Source organism: Plectropomus leopardus, chromosome 11, assembly GCF_008729295.1.
Source record: "Plectropomus leopardus isolate mb chromosome 11, YSFRI_Pleo_2.0, whole genome shotgun sequence".
NCBI lineage: Eukaryota > Metazoa > Chordata > Actinopteri > Perciformes > Serranidae > Plectropomus > Plectropomus leopardus.
In genome coordinates this window covers 3,768,913-3,790,630 of record NC_056473.1, presented here as the reverse complement: position 1 = coordinate 3,790,630, position 21,718 = coordinate 3,768,913, and the positions used below count along the sequence as shown (strand labels likewise).

General features: G+C 39.6%; 1 protein-coding gene across 3 annotated transcripts in view; it reads right to left on the bottom strand.

Annotated features, from left to right (window-relative positions):
- The window catches only part of scaper (S-phase cyclin A-associated protein in the ER), a 90,181-nt gene that overhangs the window by 41,421 nt on the left and 27,042 nt on the right, over positions 1-21,718 (bottom strand). For all 3 annotated transcript variants that reach the window (XM_042495952.1, XM_042495954.1, XM_042495953.1), the window contains exons 19-22: positions 21,226-21,333; positions 15,837-15,973; positions 9,624-9,689; positions 8,903-9,029 (exon numbers count right to left, since the gene is read on the bottom strand). In XM_042495952.1, the coding sequence (XP_042351886.1) occupies positions 8,903-9,029; positions 9,624-9,689; positions 15,837-15,973; positions 21,226-21,333 (438 nt within the window). The remainder of the gene's footprint in view (positions 1-8,902; positions 9,030-9,623; positions 9,690-15,836; positions 15,974-21,225; positions 21,334-21,718) is intronic.

Sequence of the window (21,718 nt, the reverse complement as noted above, 5' to 3'; positions counted from 1 at the left end):
GAGAAGAAGAACAGCGGCCGTAAATGTCCTCAAACTGAGGAAAAAAATGAGACTCAGGAGCCCCTTACACTCAGCAGAGGACGAGATCAGCTGCCATAGCAAAGGTTAATGATTTTGACTGATACGTTATACCTTTGTTATTGTTTAGAAAGTGCTGCAGACGCATATTTTAGATGTCACGCTAGAGGCGGACCCTCATGTGTTTAATGTCACGCCTTTCATGCCTCCTTTGATCGAGGGATGCCACGATGCAGTGTATAATCACACACTGGAGCGGTATGATGCCACTGTCAGTTGGTTCTGTGTAAAAGTGCAGGGGCGGTATAAAGAGGGACTATGTCAGCACAGCTGGATAATTCGATGTCAGTTTGTTTATTAATATCCCCATCAGCTTTTACACTGCAGCAGCTATTCTTTCTGGAGTCTAGTTGAATCCAACACTTTTCTTTGACTTGGTGGCTGTTCACTCTTAACACTGTCCACCTGTGATCGGATCATCATTAACGCATGTTAATACCAGCTGTAAACACGCTCAAGCTTCAACATTTTTTAGCTTTCAAATGTGACAGATTTAATTAAGGCAATTAAAATTCAGCTTGGAACTTAAATATCAAATATACATATTCAGTCAGGAAAGAGCAGCTCAAATATTACAGAAACGTGCAATGAGGCAGGCTAATGTCATTTCACTTCCTGCTCACTGTCAGAAAGGGAACTTAAATGCACCTTGCAACTCCAGTAAAACTACCAATAACATGTTTACAGGTTTCTCAATTAAACTGCTTCATTTCAGCATTAAACTGTTTCTTAGGTCCATGTAAGGACTTAATTTTGTTATTTTGAATTATTGTGTTAGTCAGACTAAAACTGGGCTAAATCAAATTTCTCGAAATCAGATAATCAGATAATTTGATTGGAAGTTGAGCTCCTCTGTCATGTAAACACCTCAGTCATACTTTAAGTGGAATAGGCCTTCTGTGCGTTGTCCTAGGTGCTGCGCCAGCTACCCGCAGTAGTTACAGATATGTACTGTACTGGGGGGGGGGGGGCTGAGGAGGGACTTGTGTTTTTAATTTTGGCTTAGGTGAGGGATGTAGAACTTGAAAACATAACATTTTATTTTCATTTAAAATTTAAAAATGTTACACCATAGCCACCCCCCTCCTCTGATGAATAAAGTACAATCCCACAATAGTTTTCATGCAATGGTGTAATAAACAAATAAGATCAAGTCCGTACCAGTGCCATGGACGAGTACATTGGTTAAAATCACTTAATTTTGATACAGGTACTAAGTGTTTTTTAAATACCAAGATAGGTCCATTGGTTCTTCACATTTTTTAAGATATGTTTTACTCTCACTTTACTTCTAATACAAAAAAAGATTACACATAAACTAACTTAATAGAGGGAAAAATGTCAGTCCGGTAGATTAGATTTATGAACACATGTAAATAGTTAAGTCCTGCCCTCCTGTGATGATAGAGTAATTGGCAGTGGGTCAGATGCTGTTGCTACACTGTCTTATAAATCAACAAGTACAAAGCCAGGAGCGAGCGCTGACGATCAGGCATGTTTGTGCCTGGGTCGACAGGGAGGAGAGGGGCTGGAGGGGAGCTGCTGATGGAGGGCCCTTCTTCACACGACTGCAGTGGGGGCCGTGTTACACCACAGGTCACTCCTCCACCTAATGAGGTTACAGGCTCCTCAGCGCTGTGACAGCACTAAAATCCAGCCACTTCACAGTGCTTTTGTTCCGCAGATGGGAAGTTGCCAACAAGCCCGAACACATTGAGAGAGAAGCGCTTTTCCAAATTACAGATAAGCTCTTCATCTGTCATTCATGCTCGCTGCGGAGGTAACTGCTCCTCGATTCCGGTGTTAGACGCACACAGAAGACGCACTGAACAATCAGTTAAGGCGGGGTTTGGGACAAAAAACATTAACAAACACGTCAAAGACCCTTTTTCCTTTAACATAATGAGAAATGTCTCAAAGACAGTTTCAAGAGTCTGAGCTGTATTTGTTAAAAAGACCTCATTATGACTTCTTTTCTGCACAGGGGTTTCCATGCTTAATCAATTGGGTCTCAGTCACTGAGCTTGGCTTAACCCTTCTCTTAACTCTCCCATCAACACACCTACCTAAAAGCTTCTAGGCTAAATGAGAAAAGGCAGCTCTTTCATAGCAGCTTATCAAATGGTATTAAAGGGGGTAAACTGGGACCTGCCCAGTCCTGGCTGCGTTTCTTGGCTAGCTGGTGCCTTTTCTGCTCTGCTGACAGATTTATCTGTTGTGATGACGGAACAATGCGAGTGAAGAGGATTTAGCTCAAACTACCTGACATACTATCTTTAGGTGGTCTCCGCATGCAATGGTCCACAGAAAACAAAGCCAGCACAAGAGTGTCACCGTGAGGACATGCATTTCACCAAAAATGTTTAAAGCAAAGGTTTGTTTTGCATAATAACAGCTCTGAGGTCTGTGGCTGTTGATTTTGGTGCTGTGCAAAGCAGATGACTTTCTAAGTAAATGGGAAACAGCGTCTGCTGATGACATATCCTCTTTATAAACCTAACAACCGGGGTAACAGAAATCGTGTTTGTATATTGTTACAGAGACAGTGCATGTACACAGTAAGATGAATCTGCATACAAACCAAACAGGATGGAAACAATGTTGCCACCTGGTTCCACCCACTGTGCTCTCAAACGGATACCCTGACACTCTTTGAAATACACTTGGTTGCAGTCAAAAGTGATACAAGTTATCCGTGTCCTACCCATGCATTCAGGTGCTACCTCAGGACAAATGTTGCAAGGGTTGCACAGTAGACACAGTAGACAACAAAAAAATCAATAAAATAACCACATTCTCACCCACCACACTAACATCTATATGGCGATAAACAAATGGGAAAAAGACTGATGCCAACTTCTAGAATAAAATCTGTGATAACATCATCAGCATGCCCAGGAACACTAACATAAGACTAATATAATAGAAGACGATCCACAGAACTCACATCACACAACCCAAGACGAACATGATGGGATTAACGGAATCAGACACATGCACTCTTTGTACACTGAACACAACTGACAACTACCTCCATGCACTCAGGCTCTGTTCACCAATACAGCATTTCTGGCAGCAAGTAACCACCACAATATCCAAATTCCTTGGCAATCCAGATATACTCAACACATGTTCAGATCAAGTCATAACACCCCTACTTGTGGCCCTTACAAGAAAACAATACTACTAAACTGGGAAAACAGGAAAAAGGTCAATATCTCACAATGGTTAGATCTCCTAACACAACAGATATCACTGGAAAAACTACCAGCTCTGCAAAAAATAAAATAAAATAAAATAAATATTTTCAACAATTCTCAGCTCAGCTAACTAGAGGTACTGGTAATCTAGCTGGGTCCAGTTGGGCAGATAAACCTAAAAGGAAAAATAACTGGCACAGAGGAAGTATGGTTAAAAGAAAATTAAGAGATTACACTATTACAATGAGTGTTTTAATGAGATCATATTTTGTGCAGTTTTAAGGCTGGTTGAAAAATATTTTTCAGTTTACCAGCCCTTGGAACATAGACTAAAGAGTTCATTTTGGACCCCCTGCCTAACCTAAGATGGTGAACATGGCAATCCTTCCATACATCAGCATGTTAGCATTGTCATTAGCTGGGTCTCCATCACAGATTTGTGCAAAAATTAAACAATATCTTCGAAATTTTGATAAAACACAATTGCGAGATGACTGAGTTTCCATTGAGTGATGTTATGCAACTTTCCCTTTCGCGATAACATTCCAATAACCATGGTGATGGATATCCAAAACATTTCTATTTCTATTGCAGCCACTCAATAAAGCCAATCTAATATCGCTGTAATTTCTTTGTTTTTCTTTGTGAAGAACATCGTGGTCTCTTCCTTCATTCACACATACAGCGCCATGTTTTGTAGAATGACATGTGTCATGTTGTACTTTTTCTTCTTCCTTGGATTTAGTGGCGATTGGCATCCATAAAGTCGCATTACTGCCACAGGGTGTTGAACATCATATGAGCTATTAAAGCGAACAAAAGTGTTTCCATTGCAGTTTTGTGAAATATGGCTTTTTCAAATTGCCTTAAACCCCCCCTAATGCTAGCGTAAAAACTTTTTTTTGCGATAAACAGGAGTTTTTTCAAAATTGACGCTTTTCCATTAGGCATAATTTGTATTCGCAATTTCATTTTGCGCAGTTTGAGGGTTAATGGATACATGCCTAGTTTGAGCATGGTGGCATGCTAACCTTAACATTTAGCTCAAAGCTATCTGTATCTATGAACACATTTGCAGAGCTGCCAGTGCGTCTGTAGACTCTTGGTCTTATTTTACTCTTAGTAAGTCACTGCACAGATTTTACATGTCAAACTCAATTTACTTGTCGTCACACGGGGTGCTACTCAGCCTTTAAAAACAGCTGCATAATGTCTTCAGTGGAAAAATGACTTAAGTGCCTACTAATTTGCTATTTTAATGTACGCCTACAGTCAGAGCTTGCTCTAATTCTTGGCACTAAGCTAGGTTAAACATGGCCCAGACCTTCAGTATCTCTGTACTGAAAGCACAAAAATGAAATTCTTGTTGTCACTGTGGGTAAATGTTCCTTTAAGTTCCAATCTGTGCCAACAGAACCTACAACGAAACACAGTAACAGGATGACCATCTACTTTCCCCTAAAAAAAAGGGGGCAAACACTAAGGACTGAGCATTAAGACATTAAGACACAAGCTAAGAGGATGTCTCCTGAATTATACAACAGGGGGAATCTTATCCAATTACCGTCCAGGATGACCACTGTTACCCAGCTGATGGGAGGCCCGAAGCAGCTGGTAATTCCTGCAACAGTGTCCACAGAGCAACAGAGCAGCCAGATTGCACTTGGTCGTCTCCTCCCACCAGACACTTTAATTAAAGCAGAGGAGGAGGAGGACATAGCCTCGGTCCTGCCCCGCCAACAGATGGACAACAACTGGCAGAGTTCATTAAGGACTGGCTTCAACTTTGATCAGTACCTTCAAGTCATGCGTCGACTTCTTCACAACTAAAACCACACAATAACAGAAATGGTCACCCTCTCCTCACATGAGTTTCATCATTTTACAGTCTTATAGAAAAGCTTGAAAGCGGTAAACAAAGCTCTGCGGGCTGAGGCGACTGTAAACCACAACAAGGCTGCTGGAGTAAACATCTAAAGGTCGAGTATAAACTTGTGTGTTTACAAGACATAAAGGCACATGATTTAGTGGACTGTGTGAGTGCAGGGTGAGCATGGAAATGGATAATTCTACAAACTGTGTTTATTCTATAAAATGAAGATTAATCAAAGGCCAGTGTGGCGCATAATCAGACCTTCCACAGAAACCACAGACAGCCTCTAATACACCAAGAAGCTTAGAAACCATTTCACTCCCTATTTGTCTTGTGGTGGGGAAACAAACATGAGGATTCTTTGAGAACAAATGAAGGCCGACAATGAAAAAACACAGTAGAGATGACTTATGATTAGTATGACTGATTTGTAGTTTTTCAAATACGTGAAGCTAAGAAAAGCAGATTTATCTGCAGATCTACAAGCTCTTACGTGCAAATGTTGGTTAGTTTCACTTGATAAAGGACTTCAATGATTATCCATTTATTAAATCTGACAAATTGATTAATCATGCCAGCTACACAGAATATTTTAAAAATGACTAAAACTAAACATGCATGTGTTAATATGCATAAAAGTTTAAAAGGGACAGTTAACCAAAAAATCATAAATACATATTTTTCCACTTTTTTCCACACGCGCTATTTATCAGTCTAAATTGATTTGGTGTAAGTTGCAGAGGTTTGGAGATATCGGATGTAGAGATGTCTGCCTCTTGTATATAATGGAACTAGATGACACTTTGCTTGTGGTGCTTAAATTGACAAAAAATTCAATCAAAAATAGCAATTTCTCTTTACAGAGATCATGATGCAGTTACTCAAGAAAATCTGGGTTCACTGGCAGTGGGAATGCATTCAATCGCCTATGTTTAGCAGGTATACCCATGTTTGAAAAACCTGCGTGCACATGCTAATTTTGGTGGGAAAGGGGCAAATCCATATATATGTAAATCTCCAACACTCAGCAATTTGCACCAAAATAAATAGCTCTACAGGTAAGCGGAAAAATCTGTACGTTTTCTTTTTGGGTTGAACATTCCCTTTGAGATAATGTTAGGATTGACGCTTTTAAAAACCTTGGTTAACGGTCCGTGTCCAACACATACTTCAAACAAGGAACATGGTATTGTTTTTGACAGATAGCCTCATCAGCTTTTTTTTTTTTTACTCTGTTTTCTCAGAACCAGTAAGTTATGTACAACTATTAAATTCAAGTGAGGCAGAAGAATATTTTGTTCATAAACTTGCTCACATTTGCCACCTCTGACAAAGTTCTGACTGTGCTGATCTGGGCTGTATCTGTCAGTGTGCTAGAGGCCCAAGCAAGAAACCTTATTATCCTGCCACTCTGCTCCTCACCTTCCCCCAGGTCCCCGGATACAACTCCCACCAGCCCCACTGCTCAGTCCAACCAAGCTCTGACAACTGGCAACTGAAAATGTGAAGTCTTTGGTTTTCAGTTCCCTACCTGTCATACATGTTGCTCTTTTCTAGACAGGCTTTAACTGAAAGCAGTGGTAAACACTTAATGCAATATATAAATACAAGTCCTCAATAGTAAGGCAAGAAAAGAGCGGTGCATTGGGAAAATTGATATTCTCAATCACGGAGAGTAAAGAAAAAATCAGGTTTGACACAAAATAAACCATTAGAGGCCACAGAGGGAGAAACACACTGGGGTCAGAGACTAGATGCAGCCTAGAAAGCAGAGAGGGAGTGGGGGGGGGACCCACACAGCAGTGCGAGAGGGGGAGTGTCGGGTGTTGTCTAAGGAATTAGCAGAGAAAGTGGAGACTGAATCAGATATGGGGGAGAAAAACAAATCTGTAGGTGAGTCAATGACACGAGAGATGCTTGTTAGGTCAAATAATCTAAACGGTCCTGACTTGATGTGACTCAGGGGCCAGACAGCCATGCTGACGGAGACTCTATTTATTTGACTTTGTCCAGGGATTAGAGTGGGAAGTGCTCCCCAGGCTGCCTCATTGGCCAATAACACTGCTCCACTCAGCTTTGGGTGGATATTTCTGTAAGAGGCTGGTGAACTTGACAAAACAGTTCAAAAATGTGCTTTTGAACTAAAAGACAAAGCAAACGCACCCAGACGGAGCTGCCTCCTTCCCAGCGACACTGCTGTTGAATAGAGCACATCTCCCGTGGCCCACTGACCTCTGACCTCCCACTGGGAGTATGCAGAGCTGAGGGGAGGAGCCTTCATGTAGTGACAGCTTGTGAGCTACTCACATCACACTGGTCTCCTCCTCTCTCCTTACAGGACGCTATTCCACCCACCTCACCCACCTCTTTCTTTCTGTCTCTGGGGAAATTCGGTAATAGCCTCTCCGAGCCGCCCCCCTCGCCACTGATGGGACACCATAATCTCTCTGTCCTCGCGCCCAGAGGCATGCACAGTGGGATGTTATGATGGCTCCAACCACAACTTGGCAGGAAATTTATGCCTCATTACAGGAAGTGGGCTGTATATTCTCCTCATCATAAACACGGTGGCAGGTGTTTTAATTCCTCCTCTCAGTCTCAAATTGATGCAAGTTTTACTGTTAAAAAAACGTCATGCAACAAAACCTCTGGGACAGATGTTTCAAATCAACTAGAGTTATAAATGTTTGCCATTATATCTGACAATTATATATATATTTATACAGCTGTAAAGAAGTGTAAGAGAAAAGCCAAAAATGTCAAACTTGCTTGCCTTTGTTCAATAAAGTCTTGTGCATCCATGGCATTTCATCTGGAAATCCAATTTACCATTGTCTAAACCAGTGACATCTGAGTGGTGCAGGCCATACAGACACGAGACAATGGTTGCTCTCGTGCAAGGAAGCTCCTCTATTGGTACCATGTGCACAATGAAAACAGGGTTAATCTGGTCTTCATTAGCCAATAACCAAAGGCAAGTTGGTATGGAGTAAGTGATACTCTACATTGGGAGGGCGAGACACAGGGAGACACAGCCAAACATAACTCATCACTGAGGAGACATGCCAAAGGGCTGGCATGACCTGTGCACTGCTAAAGACTGTTCTGTCGACACACAAGCAACAAAGCAGGCCAGCATATTATGCTAGTGGTCGACAGATTTTTGACCTGGCTGATTATTGGGGCCGATATTTGGCATTTTGCAGATTATCTGTATTGACGTTTTATTTTAGTGATTGCTGTTGAAATTACTTAGTTAAAAAGTGCAAAGAAAGTGTCAGCATGGGAGCAACTTTTACTTTGTAATACCTCAGGGAGATATTTTTATTTATTCATTTTTTATTTTAATCTTCACTTGATTTCACCAAAAAAAGTTGCGATGAACCTGCTGTATATGAAGTTGAACATTTACTTAAGTCATTTAAATAAAGTTTTGTATTGGAGTTTGTTATAATAAAAAATGCATAATGGTTCCAAATATCGGTTATCGGTTTCATTAACTAAAAATAATCGTACTGGCCCTTAAATTCCAATATCGGTCGACACCTACATTATGCACCGAAAAGGATGTGAAGTGGTATCAGGCAACTTCAGATCATTGTGATAGACATCTATGGTAAAAAGAAGTTAGGGTTTAGGTGCACAAAAACAATTGCATCATTAATATACAACACATTACATTAAAATAATGATCACTACACCAATAAAAGATACAAATACATCAATCAGTGTGATCTATATGTTGCCCTACCTGTTTCTCTAAGATGCGAGAGATCTCTCCCAGAGTTCTGTCCAGACCCGACACTTTATTGTTGGCCCACTGGCCGCTGTCCTGGCCCTGCAGCTGCTTCAACAGGTCCTTCACCAGGCGCTGCAACCTGAACACACACGAGCCAACGGTTACTATAACTCTGTTTACAAACACCATCTGTTAGTCTGTGTTTCCATGCACACTCAGCCATGTAATATCCACCACAGAAGAGCTGAAACTATTTGTCAGTTAAATGAGTCAATCAACAGAAAAATAAACAATTTTCATGCTGAGTTTAAATCATTTTACTAGTGAGTACTACAAAAAAATACTGTTTCAGCTTCTCAAATGAAATTTTCTGCTTTTCTTTGGTCTAGAGCTACAATTTCTCAATAAATTGAATAGTCAATCGACAGAAAAACAATTAGCAATTTTTTTTAAATTGAATAATTGTTTAAGTCATTGGGACAGTTAAAAAAACAAGGTCAAACATTTACTGGTTTCATGACTCTTAAGTGAGATAATGTTATGCTTTTTTTTGATCAAACATAGTTAATTAAATTAGGATTTCTGTGCTTGTTAGGAAAAAAAACAAACAATTTGAAGGCATGTTATCAACAAAAATGCCAAGAATTCACTATTAAATGTAAATATTTGCATTTTTAAAAAAAATCTTTTAGGTATGTTAATCTAATGACTTAAAAAAAAAAAAAACACTCACTTGGCCTTGTATGGGGAGTCGGGGACCTGTGTCTTTGCCTCCATCGACGTCTCATATTCCTTTGCCCTGCAGAGGAAGAAGAAGGAAAAAGTCTCTGAAAAAAGTATTTGGCCTGCCAGAAAAGAACACAACAGATGAAAGTGTGAAGAGAGAGAAAAAGTTCAAACTGAGTCTGTTTATTTGGCCTGTCAGTTGCTCATCAGGTAACCTGGCTTTAAATAATCAGTGGCCGGCTCTGTAGGGACGGCTGTTTTGCTGCCATCAACTCATATTATGAAGACTTAAATCTACCTTTAAATTTGCCTTTCTTTGAGTCGTTTATAACAAGGCGGGCTCAAGTTCTTCACTTCACTCATCAAATTAACAGTTAAAGGGGATTACAAGCACACAGGCAGTATTTTTAATGTGTGACCTCTAAAAGGTCATGGTCATCAGGGGACGGGTATCTGCGTGACATTACTCCTACAGCCAGACTCTGAGTCTGAGAAACACAAACTGCATGTGTGTGTGTCTGCGTGTGTGAAATTGGATGGCGGATTCTATCTGTCAGTCATGTATTCCCAGACATGATAAGTAACTATTGATCAGAGTTAGATTGAGCGCCTTCCGGTTACCCATCTGTACACTGATAGGATCAAACGCTTCCTGGAACATGACAGGTGGATTTGTCCTGGCAGGACGGACATGGGCCGACCAAAGCCTCGTCCTCTTTTCACAATCTCTTGTGTTCAAGGGCAATCATCTAACAGCAACTGATAACTCGCCTCAAAGTAAGATCAGGACACAAACATACAACTGACCTTCCATGCTCATGCGGGGCATATATTCTACTTATTACTAATGTGTTGTTTCATTGTTTTAACTGTTTATTTATTATCTGGGTAAATGTGGCTGTTACAAAACTCTCGTTAAGACTGGAAAACGCAGCCTTGTTTTATCTAATACTATTGTCTTTTTTATTCAAATTTAATATTAAAGGTAAACATTATAAACATAGAATTCACAAGTTCAGCTTTATTACTATGTGAGCTTTGATTCTTTGCCCAGACTCGAATGGGCCCAACCCCTCAGGATTGGGCCGGGCTGGGCCAATTTCCTGCTTTTTTGGTTTTGTTTTTTTTTCATTTTGTATTTTTATGCAAACCTAGACTGTGCTAAGTTATAATGAATATATGGGCTGCGTTGTCATCAGCCCTTGCTGACTTCTGCCTCCTATTAATGAGAAGATTTTTTTTAATAAAATCTCTATTTACTATACAAGACATATGACAGTTTTTGAGCTGTGTTAAACATTTGTTAAAAGAACGCGCGTGTTTCAAATCATGTCACAAATGTCTGTTAGTGTTAGCTTGTACTTAATGTTTTAATCTTTTTTAAAATTATAATAAATAAAGTAAAATAAAATAAATAAACAAATTCAAAATTCAGGTGAATCGAACTCGGGCCCTAAAGTGCTGCTATGGTTTTGGCTCATGTCAGGCTTGGACAGTAACTATGTGCGTTCATGTAAGGTTGGGCCTGAATTTTTATGCTTGATCAAAACTCTAACTTTCTAAAGAAGAGAAAAAAGATTCACTCTTAATGCATTAGATATCAGTCAACAGACCAAGTTGTGAACAGGGGTAACAACATACATAAATTCTCAACATTTTCTGTGTCCTGTGAGCAGGATAAATGGGTAGCACAGATTTGCTTTCAGAAGGCCCTGAACTATAGCCACCCTGTTTGTCATTCATGATATTACAATAATAATCTCCGACAGGTTTATACCTAACCAGGTTAAACAGGGAGCATTATGCAGAACAATTCATTTATTGTCAGAAGCAGCTCATGTTATATGGGCCTCCTGCAATAAATATAAGTGATCAACAATAAGAGAGAAGGCACAAATCTATAGTGCAGGACTACTATACACTTCCCTGTTTCTCTAGCAGGGACACACTCTATAACTCCGCAAAAACACATTTAAACTACAATGATGCAGACCTAGAAAAGGAAGCCAGGCATCAGTTGAATTGTAATAAAGAGTAGCAGAGCCTACAAAACTTAAAATTGTAATAATACTTCAATAACTCAATGCCCTTAAAACCCATTTAGCTTGTATATGCAATGTTAAGGATGTAAGTTTATTTACGACCTTTCCCCTTAATCGAGGGCAGCAGACGGTAAAGTGAGTTAAGGCCATGCTTACCACCTCAAACTCTATACCATACTTCATACAGGAGTGTCTTTGTATACACACCACCATCTGAGGTCCACACTCACACACACACACGCATGCACACACAGGCCACTCTGTTCCCTGCTGAGTGAACCACAAGCAACCAGCTACAGTCAAGCAGATCGTACCAGCAGAGCATAAGTGTAGACTTTGGTTTCCAACTTCAGATCTCATACTGACACTAACTGACGAACTACAAACATGAAATTTTTAATAGCATTTTTTTCCTTCCCAAAACACTTTTTATTAGATGTTAGCCAAACCGCGGGAAACAACCTTGTGGTTTCAAATGTGTGTTCACTGCTTTATGACAGAGCGAGGCTGCTATGTTGGCCTGCTGAAAAGTCTAGTGAGAACCACTCGCGTTTTTACGGACACCATACCACGTTCCAATAAAACGGTTCATTTCCACCCGGCGGTGAAGCAGCTCACCTTTATGTTTACTGGGGCTCTGTGTTATTTATGACCTCTGAAAGCCTGCTGCCTTTGAGTGCTAGTCTCAGCAGGGCTGATGCAGGAGTGACGGTGAACAGAGACAGATCATGTTGTCACTTTCTCAGTACCGCTGAGCCCCACAAAGCCAAAAACAGCAGCGCTGAGAATAAAGCACTGTAGCAGAATGAGACGAGTGTTTCAGCCTGCAGCTGCCTCTTGTTCCTCTTTTGAAAAAATACTTTCTCTTGGTAGGCACAATAATAATAATAAATTCTCTATTTAGAAATCTCACTCAGGGTCAAATCCACAGGTCACTCATGATAAGAGGCTGGAGGCTCTAGTAGCATCATTAAGTGTGCAACACTCACAGGAGGACATTCACCTCCGGGAGAACAAAGGAAGAAATGATCTCCACTGCAGTCAGACTTAAACTGGCAAGATAAATGCACAAAAGTTTGATACCAAAGTCTACAGATGATCAGGTTGTTTAGACAGGCTTGCTTGTCAATTTCTCTTATTTTTTTTCAGGTCAGTACAATGCACACAAAAAAACACAATGGAATTAACAGAATAAATAGTACTGCAGGTAAATAGAAATTGACCTTTTTTTGCAGATTATATGCACAACAGATGTTAGAATGGAGTGGAGTGAAGAGTGCATGGGTCATCACTTTAAAAAAAACACTTTTTAATCTTAACCCTTTGAAACCTGAAAAAAATGGCTTTATTTCTTTCAGAAATTTGCAAAAATGAGCAATGAGCAACTTAGATGACCCAAAAATTACCTTTTTTTTAAATGTTCAAGAAAATTACCTTGAAATGAAAAAAAGGAAAAAAACCAAAATAAATTACCTTAAAAAATGTGTTGATAAAATAAAAGTATTCTTTGAAATAATTATGTAAGTATTCATAATGATAATTACAAATTTTGTTTTGTGGACATTTTTCCCTAGTGCTTTAAAAAAATGTAGTGATGGCAAACAACATCAAAAGACTTCTTATCTTGCACAAAACAAAAAAAAACTTTTAAGGCCATGACTTCAAATTCATAAACTTTCAAGGATTTCAAGGATGTATGGGAACCCTGCTATTAACATACTGTTGGGAGCATGTTTGAAATGTTTTACTGGGAGTTGGTAGAGCAACTAAACAGTGATTAAAGTAACAGTATACACTGTATGAAACGGAAAGTGTTGGATATAATTTTAGAATAAAAAACAATATAGTAGTTGACAGCAAATTTTTGGACTATTTATGTTCAATCTTTAAGACCACATTATCAACACACTCTCCATTAAATCGTAAATGGTAAATGGACTGCACTTAAATTGCACTTTTAGACTTGAGCGGGACGACAAAGCTGCTTTACAATTCCTCTCACTCTAACGCACACGCACACACACACACGCACGCACGCACGCGCACACACAGGCACACACGGCCTGGGCAGTGGGGGCAGTTTGGGGTTCACTGCCAGGGTCATTCAGCCAAGAAGTCAGTCATCGAACATCCCACCCATTCACTGTCAACCCCCTTTACTTCTCAAACCACAGCTGCATTATCCAGTAAGTATATTTTTTTCTTTATATGTGTATGTATTTCAACACTTGGGCTCTTGCTGTGGTGCAAGTTAGCACTGTGTTATATTGTCACATGTTCTATTGCAAAAACAATAGAATAGGAAAAAAGAAAGTGTTGTTTTGACATGGTTCCTGTAACCTGACCAACACAAATGAGTTTCTAAATTCACTTTCAGGGCCAGTAATCTATTTTCCAAGGCAGATTGTGATTGATGCCTCCTGAGGAGTACCGCCCCCAAAATATTCCGACACTAAAAACAAAAGAAAAAGCAGTGTTAATATAAAAGAATCTCATAATGCGATTAACATGTCTGGACATTTGTGTTAGACTTTTACTTTTTTCAGCTTGATATCTGTACTACAAAAATGTTATTAAATAGACTACTGTACTTTTCTAGTATACACATATTTATTGTTTATAACTGCATTATGTTAGTGATTCCTTCACCACTCGCAAACACCTCGCCATTTCATGCAGGAAGAAAGCAAACTCTGGCAGATAGAGCACAAAAAATAGCCCAGATATTCTACAAGTGATCTCGTAGCGCCAAGAGGGGATGAGATTTTTTTGCACGCCGATTTGATTTCACTGTCTTCAAATGAGTAAGTGTCTAAGTTCTTTATTCATAATTAATTTTCTTATCTTCTTCTCATTTCAGCTAAAACTGTACATTTTTGTAGTTTGTATAACCTGGTAAATGAGTCTCTCTTCATTCCTGTTTACTTCACACTGGAGGGAGAACAGAAGCATCAAAGACATCAGGACACCAGCTCAATTTTGACCAAAGAAAAAAGGTTGGATGTGGAGCAGGTGCAAAAAACTTTGCAAAAATAGAACCAAGGCAAACATTTTTTCAAGAAAGCCTGTCTGTCAATGCAGGGAGCAGGTTCGGATATCTTCATTGGGAAAAAGTCAAAAAATCTGACGTTCAAATTTAGTCCAGTTATGAAGAGGTGTAGTATGATAGAGGCCATATTTTAAGATAAGATAAAATAAGATTAGCCTTTATTGTAATTGAGAAATTTGTCTTGGACAACCGAGAGACCCAGGCCACATGGCCACACAATATACAGCCAAACTACAATTAACACACAGTATCCTCCTCGGATCGACACATTCGTCTCCAACTCTTAGCATAAAAATATGACTACATCGGTGAGTAAAACAAGCACTTTTGATGGACGAAACTTTGCCACATTCAATTGCCTCTTGGGATTACATTAAAACTGTGAAAGATGTGTCGCTGCTTCCTGCTCAGCTGATCTACTGAAGCAACATGTAACATGTAACCATAAGGCCCAGGTTGAAAAATACCAGAATTCCCCTTTAAATCTTATAAATGTGCATGTTCCTGTCTTTAGCACATGTCTCGGATATATATGTAATCCTGTCTGTAGTGGAATACTTCCAATAATCTGCATCAATAACATCTTACAGCATGTATTGTCAACATGGTGTCTCTTCCCACTCCTCTCCCTCCCTGTTGTGACAGCCGGTTAAATTGATTGAGCTCAGGTCCAGGTTCTGACACACAGCAGCCCTGCCTCCTATTTGTTGATTACTATTGATTTTCTTTGATACTTCATTTAAAAATCAATATCTCAGAAGAAGAAAAATAGGCACTGCTCATACATACTTTAACATACATCCTGTGCGCAGAGGAAGGCTTCAGATTTGGCAATGCCATGGCAGCAATTTGGAAGAAAGCTCTTTACAGGTGAAAGCCGGGGGGAGGGGTACAGATCGATTTGCAGTTTTGCTCCCCAATCACAGAAAGTGGTCATAAATTAAGCTCATCAGTGTTACCTTGTGGACAGTCAGGATGCACATAACATCTGCTTTCCATCTCCTTGTCACTCATAAAAAAAGTCCTGGCACAGTTTTGTCCTCTGTGACTCGGAAAGCATGCCGAGAGAGAAACAGAGAGAGACAGAGAGAGACAGACTGATAGACAGAAGAGAAAATGGATGTATTACCTGGAGTTCATCCTGGCGCGGAGCTTCTTTGCTTTCTTCCGTGCCTTCTGCCTCTCTTCGCCATCCTTCACGCTCTCAGAAGACACAGAGCTGTCTGTCACGATATCCACAATGTATTTTTTCAAGGAAAGATGCTCCTAGAGAAGACAAAATCAATACATCAGAGAAATTGCTGGCAAATCTTTGTACCATTACTTATAAAAAGCTTCTAAAACAACTATGGCTGCTTTTTTGGGTGCCAGAACAAGCTCATAAATCAGTGGTGGAAAGTAAATAAGTACTTTTAGAAAAATAAAGGAAATAAGGAGATCTTAGGTACTTGTAATTGAGTATTTCCATTTTACTTCACTACATTTCAGAGGGAATTACTCCACTACAATTATCTAACAGCTCTACACTCTTGTTTCTCTGTAGATCAGGTCTCAACAATACGCAGGTTTTGAACAGAAATTTCATTTCTATTATGTTTTTTACATTACGTAAAGGGAACGTGTTTGGTGATTTGTGTTCCCAGAGGCTTTAAAATACTACCTTTTCATTAATGTATTTGTAATAATATTCCTACGTAAAATTTCTGAATACTTCTTCCACTTCTCAGACAATTGCTGTAACTGTTCATTTCAAACCTATTTTGGACATTGTACAGCAAATATAACATGTGTTTAATGTCTCTAAGTAGTTTATACACTTCAGATGTGCTACTGGATATATTGTGTGACACAGATCTGCACCTCTCAATGACACCATTGTATCCTGTAATTACCTCCAACACTCTGCAGTCTTTAGAAGCCACTCGGCCATGGACATGCTAAAAGGCTGGAGGTGTTGCCTCATGTCTGGCCCTGTCAGATGATTCTGATACTTCCACCAGGAGACAGGGGGATGGTAACCCAATTTGAACATCATGATGCATGTGCAAGAAACCAATTACCTAATTATGCTGTCATCCAGCACCCCAAAGGATCGGACGGCCTCACAGATAAACGCTTTCCATTCAGCAGTCGAGCTAACCTGTGTGTGGGATGCCAGACCCAATGGTCTCAAGTGTTGTCAGTGCACCTGCTGCCTGAGTAGAGGTTAGAGTCGATGGAAACACGAGTGTCCATAGGTGGGCAAAAGTGAATTGATGCCACCATTGTCTCAATGAGCTTTTTTCTATGTGTTTGATCAGTTTAGGTTATTTTATATTGCTGATATTCTGTGTTTCTGTTTTTTTTCAGAAGTTAGAAGTAGAAGGGACTCCATTCAGAAAAGGTGATGTCAAATATTTCCATGCACCAATTAATATCTGAATCAATTACACTCAACCAACACCAGGGCAGGCAGTCTGCAACACATCCAAAGAAAAAAGTATCAGCATGGGATAAACTTTTGCTTTGTAAAACCTCAGGGAGCTATTTAATTTATTTATTTTTTACTTCAATTTTGACTTGACTTTATACAAAACATTTCCAGGAACTTGCTGTATATGATGTTAAAAGTTTCAGTTTTGAGCAAACATTTGCTAAAGGCATATAAACAAATTTTGTGTTGGCATTTGTTATATTCCAAATTCTAAATTTCATCAGAAATATTAATAATTTTTATGGTAAATGCATATCAGTTCTCAATATCAGTTATTGTTCTCATTAAGTACTAATAATATGTATTGGAATCAGCCCTGAAAAACCAATATCAGTTGACCCCTAATTCATCAGTCAGCAATAAGAATTTGCAATGGTTACTAAAGGTCTGGCGTTGTTGGAACGCTGTGAAGTGATGTCTGTTCCACACAACGTGATTGGTTCATTGGTTGTGGCTTGAAAGCTCAGAAAAATCTACCTTGTTTATGGAAAAAAATTAAATCCCTTTTACGCCATGTAATATTTATGTTTTGTGTAAAAGTACTCATGGCAAAAACAACAGTTGAACTTTTGAATAAATTGGTAACTAACTGAAGAATTACCTATGTCTTTTCTTAGAGCCTAAAATAATAGTAAAATAGTAGGAAGGGGATGATGATATCTGTAAGCAAGACTTTTACGTTTCCCTGGAAGGATGTGTGGATTTGTACACGCACACCTCTGCCCTCTCCTCCATGAGACTATAGGTCAGTCATGACTCATGACCGTAGCTGTCCCTCTCCCGGGAGGCAGCTGCTCAGTAATCTCTCTGAGAGGCTGTCCAGTCCACAAGCTGCTTGCTTAATGAAATTGTTTCGGTAGCACATCCAAAACGTCTCTGTGAAATCACACCGGTAACATAAAAGGGTACCTGAAATATTAAGCTGTCAAATATAGTATAATGCTGACATACAAACTATGAGAGCAAAAAAATATATATATAATGATTACATCCCGTTTCCTGTTGCTAGGAGCTGAGTCTGAATGGAAGTTGTGGAGACTTTGAGTGAGACAATCAGGCTCGATGACAGACAGGTGTCTACCACTAAAACATTGCAACAAAGCAGCAAAGATGCTGGCCTAAGAGCATAGCTACCGCACAATATCACAGATTGCCTCTGGTGGGAGTAATGTGATACCGCTCTGCACATCTCCCCCTTTTCCTTACACACAAAAAGAAAACCTACACAGATCTAAAAGGTGGCCAACACAAATACAGATTACATCGGATATGTTCATCCACTGTGTCTTTGTCACATACAAAGGCCTGAGAGGTAAGCTTTCCATTTGGCGTGAAGCAAACAGCTGCATTTCATGTAAGACATGATACTACAGTGTAGTCAATTACCATCACTACATGACATTTTTGTATTTAAGTGCATACTAACAGTGACATTTAAGGAGGGGACAAGCCACACAAAGACAAAAATGTGAAAACTATTCATTGGTTCCTTCTTTCAACAGCAGCTTCACTGCAATAACTAGACACATCTCAGTAAACAGTGTGGGGTGGGAGAGGCTCGCTTCAGCTGGCAGTCTGGATATTTCATCAAGCTTCTCAATTTGTGGCTATCATCGCAAGCTTTGACTACAGGACCTTTAAGACTGTTCAGTGCCTTTGGGAGCCTGGTGATCCCTCTACTGGTCATGCTTGCAGAGCTTTACAGAAAAAACAGTCTTTCCTCTGAGAAGCCACCAGTTTTCTGAGCTGTCGTGTCTAAAGGTGAATCATAAACTAAGTCTTATGTCAGAAGCCATGGATCTTGGATATTACCTGCAACATATTAAACCACTGCAGACGGTGAGTGATTGCAATTCTCACGTTCTTCCCTCATACACCGATCCTATCCTGTTGATAATCATTGTATTTTTAATTTAATTCACAAGTCAAAATGAGAGAAAATGACCAAATATGAAGGCATGGGGCATGTGCCGCCCGCTTCCGCCAGAAAACTATGGAGTGACCTCTGCACAGTTGAACCAACCGTCTTCATTTTAATTAAAAATCTTTCATTGCAGGAAGAGTTATGGAGCCCCAGTCTGGAGAATAGTTGGCAGTGGTATGAATAAAATAGTGGACACCAAAATGAGGTTTGATATAAATAACAAGGGGCCACATAAGTCTATCTAAACAACGTCTCCAGGCAGACAGCTTGATGTACTTTCACATAGGATAAGAAAAAAAAAAGGTTTTGCACATCTTCATATTATCTGTTAGAGATACTGCAGTGACTAATGGCCCCATCCAATAATAACACACTCAATACAAACTGTTAACATTTAGATTGAGCCAGATGCAGAATAGGACATGTTTCATGTAAGCCTCTTTCAGTGTTTTATATTCTGTTTTGTTTTGTTTTTGCATTTGATGTAAACGTCTTTGAGTATTAAGTAAGTTAAATGTATTATTATTTTTACTACAATTATTGTTTTTATTATTATTGTCATTATTATTATTATTGTTATTGCTAAGTTATGTTGTATGAAGTACTTCCCCATAGTTAGTGTATTACCTATTGTAGATGAGTGTCAGTAGTGGAGACGTAGTGCAAGAGCGCTGCCACAGAAGCAAAGCAATGTACTGCCTTAGACAGAAGCAGCAGCAAAATGCATTTAGACACCTTAAGAAAGTCCAACATAAAACTTTTTTAAAAAATGTAAAAAACAATACAAGTTCAGGTGTATACTATATTTACATTTTCACTCCCATACCTTGCTATCAAACAGTCCTTTTTAATGGGGAGCCAGAGCCGTTATATCCATCTCCGCTGACTTTAAAGCCTCCAGAAAAAAAGCAGTAATTTTACCTTGCAGAACACAGGAATTGCTGGTCTACCGCTGCTTTGACTGGTCAGTTTGTTTGTGTCATTGTATCACTTTGGTGAATCTGAACTACACATTTAAAACACCAAAGTCACACAATAAAACAAACTAACTGATCAATCAACAACTCCTGTCTTCTGCTGGGAAAAATGACATTGTTTTTTTGTCAGAGGAATTGGGCGGCTTTGAAGAGAGCATAGATAATGACTTTAGTTCCCCATCAGTAAGGGCAATCTGACACCAAAGTAAAGAGGTAAAAATACTCTAAATATTGCATACATTCAAACTAATATTGATTTTTTTAGGTGGCTAAAATATGTTATACTGCTGCTGCCACCGACAACAGTACATGGCTTAGCCTCCTTGGTGATACTTCTGCCTGCTTTTCCAAACTGTAGGCATGCAGACCGTCATCTGTTTTACAGTGGAATACACTGACTATGGATAACTATCCCTTTAAACTTTGACTACAAATATTGACAATAAGACGATATGAAAAGTGGGAAGTGAACAATGAAGCCTCAACATTATGGATATCAGTAAAACTATATTGTATGGAAGGAGACATATTGCAAATGTATATGAAGCCGTGCTCATATATGTACTGTTTATAGTGCCATATTGGTGAAGTGCTTCTCTCCATTGCCTTGTTTATCATACTGTCAAAGAGAAAAAAAATGTCCTGCATTTGGAAAGGAAATGATTTAGAGGAAAGAAAGGAGGGGGTATCAATTATTCCCAGCTGAAAAAAGCTTTGAATGAAGGAGCTGCTGGGGCCAAAGGTGCCGCGTATAGCACCAACAGTTGTCAGCCTCACAATGAGTGCTGCTGAAAAGCCAATCTCATATTGCAGCCTGAGAGGTTACCTTGCATTAACGAGCTGCCTTCCCATGGAAAAGCGCTCGGTGACAAAAACAGCCTGGAGGCAAGGGGGTGATGTCACCCCTCCACTGAAGCGCTGAACCCGAACTGTGTACACTTCAAGGCCCATTTGTAAACTCACAAAGCCAGCTACAGAGCCATGGCAGTATACAAGGGGATGCATAAATAACAATAATGACCATGTCATAAAATACAACTAAGGTGTCTCTTTGTCTTTTTAAATTACACATGCAGCAGTAGGGCAGTATTCTTTGACAGGGTGAGTGGATGTTTGTTCCTGACAGGGTGTAGGTGATACGCACCACTTCCTCGTCGGACAGCTCCCGTCCCTGGATGCTGCTACTGTCTCGCACGGCCTGCTGGTGCCTCTTGCCCTTGGTGTGGCTGAACAGGTGCACCTCTGAGGTGATCTACAAACACAAACACAGTGGTCAGAGGTCACTGCTGCGGACACAATGGAGACAGAGGCAGAAAAGGGTCAAGGAAGTCCCATGGGACTCTGATGAAACGATACACCACATGGACTTATCAATGTGACATGATGAGCCTCTCCTGAACCTCAGTTTAAAGCAAAGGCTGAGGGAAGGAAATTCAAACCACATTTTTTTCAATTCCTGAGTCATCAAAGCATAAAAACACACATTGTATTATTTCTGACTGTTATTCTGGCCTTGTTCTTTGGAATTTGTCATTTTTACTATTTTATACTTGATGACATCATTTTGACCATATTTGGCATATGGAGAAAATAAATGCTATTTCCAGTAGGCACACTGTCACAGTCAATGTTGCTGC